This window comes from Macrotis lagotis, chromosome 3 (genome assembly GCF_037893015.1).
Source record: "Macrotis lagotis isolate mMagLag1 chromosome 3, bilby.v1.9.chrom.fasta, whole genome shotgun sequence".
Lineage (NCBI taxonomy): Eukaryota > Metazoa > Chordata > Mammalia > Peramelemorphia > Peramelidae > Macrotis > Macrotis lagotis.
In genome coordinates, this window is record NC_133660.1 from 214,190,575 (window position 1) to 214,204,930 (window position 14,356).

At 41.2% G+C, this 14,356-nt stretch overlaps 1 protein-coding gene across 5 annotated transcripts in view; it reads right to left on the minus strand.

Moving 5' to 3' along the window:
* The window catches only part of PPP2R2C (protein phosphatase 2 regulatory subunit Bgamma), a 388,395-nt gene that overhangs the window by 242,185 nt on the left and 131,854 nt on the right, over nucleotides 1-14,356 (minus strand). The window contains exon 1 of one of the 5 annotated variants that reach the window (XM_074229816.1): nucleotides 10,677-10,926. The exons of 1 other annotated variant lie outside the window; for it this stretch is intronic. In XM_074229816.1, the coding sequence (XP_074085917.1) occupies nucleotides 10,677-10,816 (140 nt within the window). In that variant the 5' untranslated portion in view covers nucleotides 10,817-10,926. Of the gene's footprint in view, nucleotides 1-10,676; nucleotides 10,927-14,356 lie in introns of those variants that run through there. 3 more of the 5 variants (XM_074229818.1, XM_074229819.1, XM_074229820.1) reach the window with 3 other exon arrangements.

Consider the following 14,356-nt stretch of genomic DNA (forward strand, 5'->3'; position numbering starts at 1 on the left):
GAACAAGCCCCTGAATCTCTCTGTGTCATGGTCACATCATAAAATAAAACTCACAATCCTTGAGCTGCCAACTGCATGAGACTGTTGTGAGGGAAGTATTTTTTATCCAATGTTTAAACCTTAGCATAGTGCCTAACATATAATATGGCTTAATAAATATTTACTATTATTTATGATTATTATGTAAATGGGATTTATGCTTATTATGTTAAGTCCTGTCACATACTCTTTTCTTTTGTGTATGCTGAGGTATATCTGGTTTTCCACAAAGGTGAGAGAAAGAGTATGGCAGTTCATGGAGGTCACTCTCAGTCCTAGGAGATTATCAAGGGTGCATTTGGCATATAAAGAAGCTATAATTTCCACTGGTTCACTCATTGATACTCAAAATTTTTAAGTGCTTTAGAGACAGAAACCAGCTGGTATCTAAGAGAGAGTGCTGGTGTCAGGGAGACATGGGTTCCAATTCAAGCTCTGATTCTAGTTATGGGACACCGGACAAGCCATTTAACCTCTATATTTCTTACATAACTTTATATATCAGGTTATAAAAGCACTCTCTTTTTTGTCATGGATCTCTTTGGTAGTCTTGGGAAGGCTGTGGACTCCTCAGAATGGTTAAAATAATGGCAGGAGATACTATGTTTCAGTTAAGGGTTCAGGGAAAATACAAATGTGATATTTTTTCCATTTAAACTTATAGAAACACTGGATTTGAAATTCCAATCTAGTTTACTTATTTAAACGAATTCAACTCCCAGGAGTGAATGAGGTAAGGGTAGAGGAGCCCAGAAAGGTAGTATTTTCGAAATCAACAACTGAGGCTAAATAAAATAATCTAGCTTTTGAGGTTTGGAGGAAACCAGCTCTATGTTCTCCATAGGAATTGCCTATTGCAATACAGATGAACACCTGCTCTGTTTTTTAGAGTCTTAAGAGACTTTGTTTAAGGCACTCTAACATTACAGTGACTCTCCCAAGGTCACATGGCCAGTTAGTGCTGGGCACAGGACTTGAACTTATGTCTTTTTGACTCCTAATAAGTCTCTCTAGCCATGAACTCTCTCCACTAGAAGGTGTTGACTCTTTAGTTAATCTTACAACAAGTAAATGACTGCCAGAGACAGCCTAGCACTTAGAACCTAGAATGTTATAGCTGGAAAGCACTTTATAAAAGAGAACACAAAATGTCAGAGCTAGCAAGATCCTTAGAGTGTAGACCACAGTATGTTTGAACTGGAAGATATAGTAAAGATCATCCAATACAATTCTTGACTCGTGGTGCCTGCAAAGACCTTGGGCATTGATTCTGGCTTGATTCCCTAATCACCCAATTCTACCTTCTTGCTTCTGAAAGTCATCACATTATTTTTAGTTCATGTTCTTTAACTAAAATACAACATATGAAAAAGAATCTGATTGTAAAACCTCTCTCTCTACATTTTTTTTATCCTAAATATTGAATACAAATGGGCTTTGTTTGTTTTACTTTTTTTCCCCAACACAAAAGAGAGGGAATATTATGTCATTAGAACTGAGACTAACTGGCAGAGACATCTGCCTTTAGAATATCAGTTTTGTTTTTACAGGCGTGTGGAGTTGTGATGGCAGCAACATTTTCCCCACAGCTGCAAAATTCTATTCTAATGAAAGCCTATCCCATTGAGGGCTCACCGAGACTTTCAAAATCATTGCCAAATGGTGCTTGCCACCCTCTGGGAAGCATGAACTGTTACAACTCAAAAAGGCAAAAATCCTTTAGGCTCTTCTAAAGACAAGAAAAACATGTTAGCTTGACCAAAAATCATCGGAGTCATGAAGGACCTTATTTAATTTCATTTTTTTTCAGGTTTTTGCAAGGCAGATGGGATTAAGTGGCTTGCCCAAGGCCACACAACTAGGTAATTATTAAGTGTCTGAGACCAGATTTGAACCCAAGTACTCTTGACTCCAGGGCCGGTGCTTTATCCACTGCACCATCTAGCTGCCCCCCATGGACCTTATTTAATTTCAATATCTTCATTGTACAGAAGAGGAAACTAAGGCCCCGGACAAGTGTTTTACCCAAGATGGCATGAATAGTTAGTAGTCAAACTACAATTTCAGTCTATATTTCCTGATTCTCAGGTCTAGACCCTTTCCACTGTACCATGTTGATTTCAAACTCCACTGTACTTGCTGAAATTTTATTTTGCTTTCCATTCACTTACACCAATATCAGACTAAGAATTTATAGGCTAAAATTCCAAATCTAAAAATGAAAGATTGGACTAGATAATCTAAAGACTTTAGAAGTGTTTCCTGATTATTAGAAAACTAACAAAAAAATTCAACCTTGACCAGGTTTCATAGAATTTGCTTTCCATTTTGCAGGATGGAAATGAGACTAACATATACCATGCTGCCACTGAGCAGATTTTCAAAGAATGATTAAGATTTGAAATTCCAGACTTGAAAGCGACCTCAGTGATGATCTAGTACCAACCACACCCAAAAAAGAAACCTTTCTACAATGTACTCAACCATGGGTTGGTCAGATTCAGCTTAAAGAGTTCCCATGGAAAGGTTAACTTGCTGATTCTCAAGGCACCCCATTACACTTCTGGAGAGCTATAATCATGAGGAAGCAGAAAGAAATTAAGCAACCTCAATTTCAATTTCTAAGGAAATTAAAATGTAAACTTTATCTAATCCCATGTCTCTTCTCTTGCCTCTCCTGTCCCTGACATGGAGAACCTTTGAAAGAAGATGACATATACATTTGAAATACTCAGAAATGAGCTTATAGAAATGAATTTGGTAAATGTCATGGCTAGAAAAAGACTGTGAAGTACAGAAAGGACTCAGAATTTTTTTTTTTCGGAGAGACAGAAAGAAATGATAGGTTCCTCTCTTCAAATCTGAGAAACATCAAACAGACATTTTCTCTAACAACTGAATTTAACAATTACACTATGGAGTCTATTTTCTAAAAAAGATTTTTTGAAAGACCTTGGCTTCTATTTTGAGAGAACTGACTGGTAAGAATGCAAATCCAGAAAAGAGCATTCTACATGGAGTTGGATCATTTAATCTTGCATCTCTAGTCATTCTCTGCCACACTGGACAAAACTTCACTTTTGGAGCCTCTCCCCAAACAATGGTCCTGGAGGCAAAGTTGAAATACTTCTTGCTGCCCACTACCACTTCCTGACTCTACTGCCACCAATTAGCAACCTCTCTTCCTCTGAAGTTCATATGATCAAAATTCTCCATTCTATTCAGATCCTGGTTCTTTCAAAGTTACAGACCCCAAATTATTCTCCTTCCTTCTTGAGGAGTCCAGCACCTAGTTTACAGTCTTCCTCTCCTTCCTAACTCCTGCTTTTATACTAGGAGATTTCAATGTTCATGTTAAGACTTTTTTCAAACTTCCTGATCTCCCAATTCTTCAGTCTCCTTAAATCCTATGATCTAGGTCATGTGGTGGATAAGGTGTCAGAACTCAGAGTCAGGGAGATCTGAATTTTAATTCTGCCTCAGACACTTATTGGTTGTGTTATCTTGACAACTCACTTAATCTCCATCTCAGTTTCTGCATCTGTAAAACTGAAACGCATAACTTCATAGGGTTGTTGTAAGCATGAATGATATATGAAATGATAGATGTAATGTGCTTTATCAACCAGAAAGCAATATTTAAATATGATCTATTGTTATCATTTTTATTATTAGTGTTACTGCTGCTATTACTACTTCTACTACCACTACTTCTTCTACTACTACTACTACTACTACTACTACTACTACTACTACTACTACTAATCCTTTATACTACCGCAGCAACACAGAAGGATGATCATCACATCCTATAGCTCAACATTACCCACAAGTGTCTGCTTCTTTAATCAAGACCTCTGCAATCATCTGGCTGACCACAGCCTCCTAACAAAAAGTACTTAATATGAGGCAGGCACTGTGGTAAGCACTAGGAATACATATACATGTATAAAGTCCCTGTCCCAGAGTAACTTATATTCTCATATAAGTGAAGTGAAGACTGGAATTCTCTTCTGACTTTCATCCCTGTCCTGACTCTACTGCACTATCTTGGTAATGTTATGACTTTCCTGTGCCTTTGGGCAGGAGGTACACATTCCTAAAATATACCCATTTCCGAAATTCTTAGTTTACCTTTGTAAACCCTTCAAAAGCCCTTCCCACAGGAACTATGGATATTGTTTCTGCATCTTTCATAAGGAATATTAAAATATTATTGGAAGGGAGGCAGGAAGACAGTTGAACAACATATAAAAGAAACCTTATGGGGATGAAGGGGAGGAGTTGACAAAGGTATTTACTGAAGGGCACGGTGATAAAAGTTCAGAAAGTTTACTGCAGTAAGCCTGGGAGAGAAATGAGGACATGCTAAGTCTAGGAACCTTCCTTAAAATGGAGATTCTAGGGAGATGATGAAGTTTGTCCTTCATTCTAGAAAAAAATCAGGACATCAGGGAGGTGATGCCATGACAATGCTCATAAATTGGATTTAAGTGAGGGACTGCTATACTAAGCCAACAGTCTCACTTTCTCCTCCAGAGCCATCTGGATCCAGGGGTCAGATATGAATCAGGATAACTGGAGATGGCTTTGGATGCCAGGCAGTCAGGATGAAGTGACTTGCCCAAGGTCACACAGCTAGTAAGAGTAAAGTGCCTGAGGCCAAAGTCAAACTCTTGTCTTCCTGACTCCAAGGACAAAGCTCTATCCACTGTGCCACCAAACTGAGAGGAACCAACCAAGCAAAGGAGGGGGTCCAAGTACACAATGAAGTTCTGGGCTAAGAAGTCTGCTATGAAAATATGGAAGGAGTCAGAAGTAGATCCTAGAGAAGGATGAGCTTCGATAAGAAGTTCAAGCTCTGTTTTCTAGATGATTTCTTATGCTATCAATTTTTACTGGCCTCATTCCTAAACTATCTTCTATTAAACTATTTCATATTTATTTGTCTTTTCCTCACATTTATTCCATATGTTTTAATATACATACATATTTGCACATTTATATATATGAATATACATGTTAATCTATATGCTTGTATATATTCTTGCTAGTTCCTCTTAAAATGCCAGTTCCTCCTAAGCAGAGATTGTTTCATTCATTGGGTTTTTATCACCAGTGCCTAACATTGTGCCTGATAAATAATAGGCACTTAATAAATGAGGTTTTTTGGTTTTGGTTTTGGTTTTTTGCAAGGCAATAGGGTTAAGTGACTTGCCCAAGGCCACACCTCTACATCTGAGGCCGAATTTGAACTCAGGTCCACCTGACTCCAGGGCCAGTACTCTATCCACTACACCACCTAGCTGCCCCCTTGATAAATGTTTCTTGAAGGGTTGATTGATTTATCAACTCCCCTAGTTTAATAATTTAATCAAACATCAGTGTTAATGATTATTCATTAGTAATGTACAAAACCATGCACCAATGTACCACAATGAAAAAGATCAGATCTGATCATTGAATATAAATCACTGAATATACCTTTGACCATTGAATATATAAATGTTCATTTCTCCTCAGCTCTGAGGAATTTCTCAGATGACAGTCTCTCAAAAATTCTCTAGTTATGAATTTAATATTCTATGATCTCCAAAATATAAGAATTAAAACTCAAGTATTTCAGGAATGACTCTTTGGTGAATCCAAAAGATGCCAATAAACTCCCTAGTCTTTCAGGAACTTTCTATTGTTGCCTCACCAAGTTTCTCTCCAGCCATGACAATTAACAGTCTTAAAATTGAAAGTTCAAATCTTCCCTTCCAATAATATTCCAATATTCCCTAATGAAAGATGCAGAAGCAATATCCTTAGTTTCTGTGAGAGGGGCTCTTGAAGCTGGGTTTACAAAAGTAAGCTGAGAAATTCAGAAATGGATTCATTACAGGGATACAAGTACCTCTTGCCCAAAGGAAAATCATAACATCGCCAGTTTGGTGTGATAGAAAAAGGGCAGCTGAAAGTCAGAAGAGAATTCCAGTCTTCACTTTACCACTAACTCACTGGGTGACCTTGGGCAAGTTATTGAAAAAAAGTGAAATTTGGGTAAGGTGATTTCTAAAGTCCTTTCTGGTTCTATGGTTCTAAAACAAGGGTTCTCAATCTGAGGACAGATTTTTTTTTAGGGGGTCGGACAGGGTCTATGAACTTGAATAGGAAAAAAAAGTCACATCATTATTTTTATTATCCTCTCACAGAAAACTGTCAAGTTAACTGATTAAGATTTTTTAAAACCATCATTTTGGAAGATTTTACTTAGTTTCAACAGACTGTAAAAATGGTTCACTGTATAAAAAAGGTTAAGAAGTCATGTGCTAGAAGATCAGAAAATTCTATTTGCTTCAGAGTTTATCTGTATACCTATAAATTAGGACTGTGATTGTATAAGACTTCAGAACAAGACCCAAATTTGAGCCTCAGCAAGTCACTTCACATTTCTGAATCTGAATTTTCCAATGTATAAAATGAGAATTTGAAGCAAATGATCCCTAAAGTCCCTTCTGGTTCTCACCTTCTGTGTTCTAAATTTGTAATTTCTCTTCTAGGTATAAGATTCTAAGATCCCTTCAAGTTTTAGCAATCTTAATTCTAAGCTGTCTTCTAAGTCTATGAAAATATGAAACATGGGATCCCACTGGCAACAAGTTATAATTCTAAGAGATGTTTATGCTTGTTTCACCCAGATGACTTATGGGGAATGTTTTACATGTTTTACATAAAGAGAACAATGCAAAATTTTCTCAGAAGGAAAAATCAGAAAAGTTTAAATTGGTCTCTTTCAGAGAAGACAGCTTACGTTAATAAAGAGAACTCCCCACTAAAAAGACAAGAGCAGGAATTGAGGGAGGTTTTTTTAGGAGACATTAGACATAAATTGAAGGGAAGGGGGGAAGTCATAAAGAATTCATCACAAACTGTGATTTAGGTCAATCTCATAGAATTGAGGAACAAGTCAATTGTTTTTAAAAATCTACAAATTTTAAATATCATTATTATTAACAATAACATTAATTACATTGACATTAAATTGGGTGAAAAGTACTAATTACTTACATTGTTATTTTTAAAACCTGGATAGGTGATTTCAGACCAAGAAATTTACCCTACCTGCCACTTTCAGTCTTGGACAGTTGTTTGGTGCACCAGGAGGTTAATTATTTTGCTCATGGTCACATACTATGAGTTAAGGCTAGAATTTGAACCTTGGAAGTTCTAGCCTTCCAAGACAAGGCTATATGACAATTCTTATTTATTTTGATCAGCATATAAGTATAAATTTCTGGGGAAAAAAAATCCCTCTAGTTTTGACCAGATTGTATGATAGTCTAAGCCAAAACTCTTTCTTTTTTTTCCTATCATATTAACTATATTTAATACAAGTTGGGCTCTCAGCCCAAGGGAAATTTCCTCATTCAACCTTCATTTCTTTTATTCTTCATTTAAAACTCTGTGGTAGTCAGGTAATATATTTTACTCCTAGAAAGGAAGGAACCCATTTTTCTTTTCGTGTCAACCCCTGCAAACCTACCTTGACTCCTTCCCCAATGATTGGCATTGTGCTCTCCACACAGGAAACAATAAATAATTGCTAAATGAATGAACAATCCTTGAGGTAGATAGGATTGACAGGATTGTACCCATTTTTCAGATGGGAAAATCAGAGCCCAGAAAAAGCTAGAACCCAGGTCTTCTGTCTCCTGGAACAATATTCTTGCCATTACATTTACTCTGAATCAGAAGTTTCTGCCTGATGAATCTCTATGAGAGAAATGCAGAGACCAATTTTCCCTTAATTAGGCATTTATCCTGAAGTCCACAGAACTCTAAAGGTTTAGGGATACATGTAGGAGGTTCTATGAATTTGGATGAGAAACAATTTACATCTTTATCTTTGCCAACCTCTAAAATTTAGCATTTCTTTCAAATCTAATTTTTAAAAATATTTGATTCTGAGGAGTCCCTAAGTTTTCCAAGATGGGCAAGGGGTTCATGACATTAAAAAGATTTAAATCTTGCAACCTTCTTCCCAGAGGTAGGCTAGGGTAACTTTGTCCCAGGGAATGACCTCTAAAAGTCCTTACTAGCAGAATGGCATCTGCCCAGTATATGGATGGTTTGGGGGCATTGAGAAAGTAAATGACTTGCCTGAAGTTCCAACCAGTATGGGTCAGAGAATGGACTTGAACTTGGGGCTTCCTGACTCTATCTGTACTGCTTCTGGTCTAATATATACAAAGAGCAGTTAGTCTCCTGTCTGTCTGCATTGATGAAACATCTAAACCAAACAACAGAAGCTGCTGTGGACTCCTGGAACCAAAGAAAGCCACAAGGGAAATGAGTTCCCCAGCTCCAATGGGCTGCATTCCCCTGGGCTGGCCAGGTGGGCAGCTTCTCCTTCCTTTTCCTTTCCCTCCTCAGAGCAGAAGCTAAAGCAGAAGGCACCAGGGCTGGGGATGAGTCAGCAATGTCAAGTGGTATGGAAGGGACGTTTTCAAGCCTAAGACACTATGGTGACAGATCAGCCAAATCATTACAGCACTCGAATTTCGCCCAGCAGTCACGTTAACGATTAGACTCTGCTCTGCTTGAGTCATGATTGCAGGAAAAAGCTGCAAATGGAACATGGATTTTAATTGCCAACATTTACTGGGCTGCCGTTGTCACATGCAGTATCTTGACAAAAGCTTCAGCAGCGTTTTGTTTTTATTTCCTGTGGAGGCTAAAGGAATCGAGAGGAAATAAAAACAAAACGAGTCTCTTAGAGTCAACATTTTTTTCTGAGATTCCATGTAGATTCTAAGTGTGTCTGTGTCTCCATTTAAGAGTTTTTGAATGTGGAGGTATATCTATAAGGAAGGTCACAGAATTTAAATCTGGAAGTGACCTTGGAGTTCAGCTACTAATTTGGCTAGAGGTCAACTAAATGAGGGCAGTCGAATAGATGATGAAGACATAGGAAATGATCCCCTTAAGGTCACACAGATCATAAAGAGCCCAGCTAGAACCTTAATCCAAAGCACAGAATCACAGAGCTTTAGAGACTAACCACCACCCTGAAAGGAATCCCTGCTATAACAAACCTAAGAAGTGGTCATATAGTCCTCTTACTCCAAATCTTATGATCCACTATGACATTATCTATTCATATGTACATATTTGTGTACAAGTGCATAAATATGAGTGTATAAATATATTCATATATACATTAACTGTATATAAACGTCTATACATTGTATGAGAACATATTTACCTACACTGTCTCATTCATTGCATATATTCATTGTTCCATTACATATATTCATTGCATGTGCATAGAACTGTGTCTATGCTGTGTATATATGATCAGAACATATTCATCTGCAAAGCCACTGAGTACTTCATTCTTAGCAGATTTATATTTGGCAATGCCTGTCTTAGATAGAGCACATTCAAGACACTGGTAATATTGCTTTAAAACAATACCAACAAAGAAAAGCCACCTTGCAATATCTTTTCGGTACTGCAAAATAATCCCTCCTGAATGGGGGAAACCTACAATCATCAAGAAGCAAAAGGCAGTCCAACTGATCCAATTCTAGATTGCAGCAGGAAGTATCCTGCTCTAGGATTGAAGCTTCATCAAATGGCTACCAGGCCTAGAGATTCAGCCTCTAATTCCCACATTGAACTTTTGGTTATAAACCTTTGTAAAAAGGCCACCCATAAATCACAGGTGTCACTACCACTGAACAAGGTCAAAGGAAACAAATTCTTCGAAGTTGCTGACCTACATAGGGAGAGGCCGGCTACCCCAGGCGAATGATTCGGCCAAGCCTGGGAAGGCCCCAGCTCCAGCCACCAACTTTTCAGCTTTCCAACATGGAGCTCTGTTAGAGCATGGGCAGGGACATATTACTGATTTTCAAGCAACTTGGCTCAGCAAAAAATCTCGAAGGCCTGGCTCACTGTCAACTGCCCGGTTCCTCTTGCCTCCATATATATATATTGGGCAGCAATGACTAAACCCACACAGTCTTCTCCCCTCCCATCAAAAAACTGATTGCTTTGGAATAAAAAAATATAGAGATATATATAGACACACAGCACACACACGCATCCACATCCACAAACACACCTAAAGAATGGAGGCACAGAGATCCCTAATGGACAGCCTGTGAGCTCGGATTTCTTCTAGGTCCACGTTCCTCTGGGGGAAGGAGCAGCCCAGAAAATTCTCTCCCGCGGGCTGGGAGCCGGCTGCCACAGGAAGATGGAGGGAGAGCCTTCCAGCCCGGAACTTTAAAACACCTGGTTTGGGGGGGCTATCGAGTTCAGCCTCCGTTTTCCCCATTTAGGGCACATCAAGTACGCCGAGCCTGGCTCCCGCCTTCCCCCGGGGAGGCCGCGGGGCTGCGGGGCTGCCCGGCCCCGGCCGGCCTCACCCCAGCTGCGGAGTTGAGCAGAGGATGACAGAATCTCCTGGCTCCCTGCAAATGCAGCCTGATTGCATCGCATCCCTCCTAGCAGGAGGGGGGCAGGGTGTGCAGGGCCACACACACACACACACACACACACACACTCACATACGGACACACACGGACACACACGGACACACACTGGCACACTCACACCCACACCCGCGAGCGCCCCAGACAGACCTTCCGAGGGCATCTGGGCAGGCCGAGCCTGCCCGGGCAGGAGGACGGGGGAGGACGGCGGGGGTGTTACCTTCGGTCACATAGCTGTGGTCTCGGAGGAAGCTGTGGTTAATCTTCCGCGTGTCCGCGTCCTCGCCCATTGACAGCAGGGCTCCTCAGCATGCCCAGCCGCAGTGGACGGAGAGAAGCAGTAGAGGTCGTCGCAAGAGCACCATCCATGCTGCCTAGCAGGGGCGGGGGGCTGCCCGGGCTCCGGGGCGCCGCGGCATCCTGAGGGCGGACGGGGCGGCAGAGGCCGGCCTGGGGCTGGGGCCGGGGCCGGCGGCCCTGGGCGGCGGCCCCGAGGGGCTGTCTCCGGCGCCCCCCGGCCCGGGGTGGGGGCAGGCAGGGGAGGCGGTCTGCGCGTCGGCGGAGGGGCGCCCCGGTGGGCCCCGCAGCGGCAGCAGCAGCAGGCGGGCAGCGCGGCTCAGTCCGGCACTCCCATGCCCCGCGAGCCCCCGCGGCCGCCTGTGCTCCGCTCCGGCGCCTGCAGCGTCCGCGGCCGGGAGGCTGGGCTCGGGAGGCTGGGCTGGGGAGGCTGGGCTCGGGAGGCTGGGCTCGGTAGGCTGGGCTCGGGAGGCTGGGCTGGGCTCCGCCGCCGCCGCCGCCGCCGCTGCCTCTGCCGCCGCCGCCGGCGCAGTCACACGCCCGCACTGCATCCGCTGCGGCCCCTCCCAGCCCGCCTCCCGCCCGCCCAAAGTGAGGAACGAGGCTGCGGGGGGTCGCGGGGGCTCACCGCCCCGGCCCGGGGCCAGGGGCAGAGGCCGCTTACGGCGGGGCATGGCTGTGCCTCAGTTCCTCCCTCTGTAAAACGAGGGGGCGGCTGGGGCGGCCGACAGGATGACTCTCCCGGGGGCTTTCAAGTTCTTCCAGATCTGACATTTTGTATTCTGGATCCGAATGTTCCCTGGCAGTCCCGACGTTCCATGTCCATAGATTCTAAAACCGTACGTGCTAGAACCCCTTCTAGCTCTACCATTCAATGTTCTGGGTTCACCAGTCCCTTCCAGATCTGCCGTTCTGGATGTACGTTCTAAAGGCCCTTCCAAACATTGGGATCCCCACGTTTTTCCAGTCTTAAAATCCTAAGTTCATATTTCAAAGCCATTTTACATGCACATTTTTAACAATAGTCAGGATCCGAGAAGTTATATTCTGCTCCTTGAATGACTCAGCCAGAACTAGACTCTAAGTCTAAGATTCTTTCCACAGTCCCATGCCAGGACAGAGGGCCACCAAGGCCTCATTCTCCAAGTTGATAAGGAAGTGAATGACAAAAGAGTTCCTAGGTTAGGTTCTCGTCCATGGTGGATCAACAATGTGCCATGGAAACAAAAACATACACAATCTAGGAGAGATCTCCACAAATGACCAGCTCAATACTCCTATTAAGATGAGGAAATTGACCCAGACAGGTGGCTCAAATAACCTCATTTCCTTTTTGACAGGTTCCTTGACAGGTAAGTGGGATTTTAACAAGAAATTGGATAAAATCGCTATCACTGAACTCACAGTTTTAAAAAAAGAGAAGTCTCTGCCTCTGACCCTGAGCAGTTTTATCACTGATAAAAATATCAGTAATCAGTAATCTGCCATTTGCAGAAAACACAAAGAAAGGAAGAGATCATTTTCCAGATGACATTTAGGAGGCCCCCCAAAAATCTCAGCTGGCTAGAATGATGGGGTAAAGGTAAGAAATTGATATTTAGCAGAGATAAAGGCAAAAAGTTCTTCTTTGGGGTTCAGGGAATCATTGCACAAATACAGGGGCAAGGTGTCAGGCTAGGAAAAAAAGATCTGGTATTGGGGTTGGGGAAGTGAATTAATGGATTCTAAATCTAGCGTGCATCAATAATGTTACATGGAAACAAAACCCAACATTGCATTAAGAGAAACACAAATTCTTTATTATTCTAGATAGCTATCTGGGACAAATCAGGGAGTGAGAGAACAGGAAATCTAGGCATTGTAATAACAAAGTAAATCAATAAAAAAAATCTATTCAAAAAAAAAGAGGGAGCGGCTCGGTGGCGTAGTGGATAAAGCACCTGCCCTGGAGTCAGGAGTACCTGGGTTCAAATCCGGTCTCAGACACTTAATAATTACCTAGCTGTGTGGCCTTGGGCAAGCCACTTTAACGCCATTTGCCTTGCAAAAAACCTAAAAAAAAATAAAGGGAGAGAAACTTCCCAGAATGAGGGAGTGGATAGACCCATTGTACACTATCCTGGGACTCAGATCACAGGTACAGTACCACACTCACTTCTGGGTACCATATTTTAGGAAGGAAGTTGACAATATGTTCAGAGGAGAGTACCCAGTGAGGTCAGAGGATGGACGAAGATTTAGGGAAGACTTGACTGCCACCCTCAATTAAGAAAAGGACTACCATGTGAAAAAAGGACTTGGTCTATTCTGCTTAAATCAAAGAGCAGAAAGTGTAGCAATAGGAATAGGTTACAGAGAAGCATATTTAGGTTGTATGGATGGAAGATAATGATAATAAGTAGCATTCACATATCACTTTAAGGTTTGCAAAGCATTTTACAAATATGATCTTATTTAATCTTCCTAACGATCCTGGGGTAGGCATTAATATTATATCCATTTTACAGATGAGGAAACTAAGGTAGACAGTTTGTAACTTGTCCAGGGTCATACAGAGTAAGTATCAGAGCTAGAATTTAAATCTACCCCACCACCTAATGGGATGGGCAGCCTCTGCAAGTGGTGGATTCTTGATCATTAAAAGAGGTTAAATCAGCATTTATTAATGATTTGGTTGGCAGGAAGGGATACCTGTTCATAATTGGTTTCACTATATAACTTCATTCTTCTGAATTTCAATTTCCACACCTACAATATAGGGTCACTGCTAGTCACTCTACCTGCTTCACAGGTTTGTTGTGAAGAAAGTGCTTGATAAACATTAAATAAGCTGAACTGATATTTATACTGCCTTTTGAAATTTCTGTTGAAAACACTAAATTAAATTTTAATCCCTTTTTACTTAAGCATTCATTCCTTTTTCTATACTTTTTTTTCATGCCTACTATGTGTGCTAGGCACTGGAGAAGTCATTGATTTTTCTTTCTCTATAGATCAATGGCACTCACATAGGGTTATCAATATAAAAATAAAATGTCATCATACTTTAATTAGAAGCAGTTAGCCTCCATGATGAATTACGAGTTGGGTTTTTTTATCCTTTTTTGATCCTATGTATTAAATGTTATACATTTCAAAGCACTATTCCAAAAAAAAGGTTAAAAATTCCCACATTCAACGTTCACTTGCAGTAGACAGTAGATTTATGAAATATTGGTTGCTAATATTTGTAACCTCTAGAATTATTTTAATGATAATCCTGCCCCCATATCAACATTAGCATAATTACCTATTTTTTCCAAATGTAATATAAGAAACCAATCTGAATCTCTAGAAATTCTGAATATTTCATAAAGTCACCAACTTCAACAAGCAGTGGCCAAGATAGAACCAAGAGGCTGTAAAAAAGGGAAACTCTTGGAGAAGGGTACCTACCCATGAAGCATCAATAGAATTCTATGAACAAGTGCTATGATAATCAAACATGCCATTGGGTTTCTTGAGAAAGCCGAATGGAATAAGCTCTGGTCTTG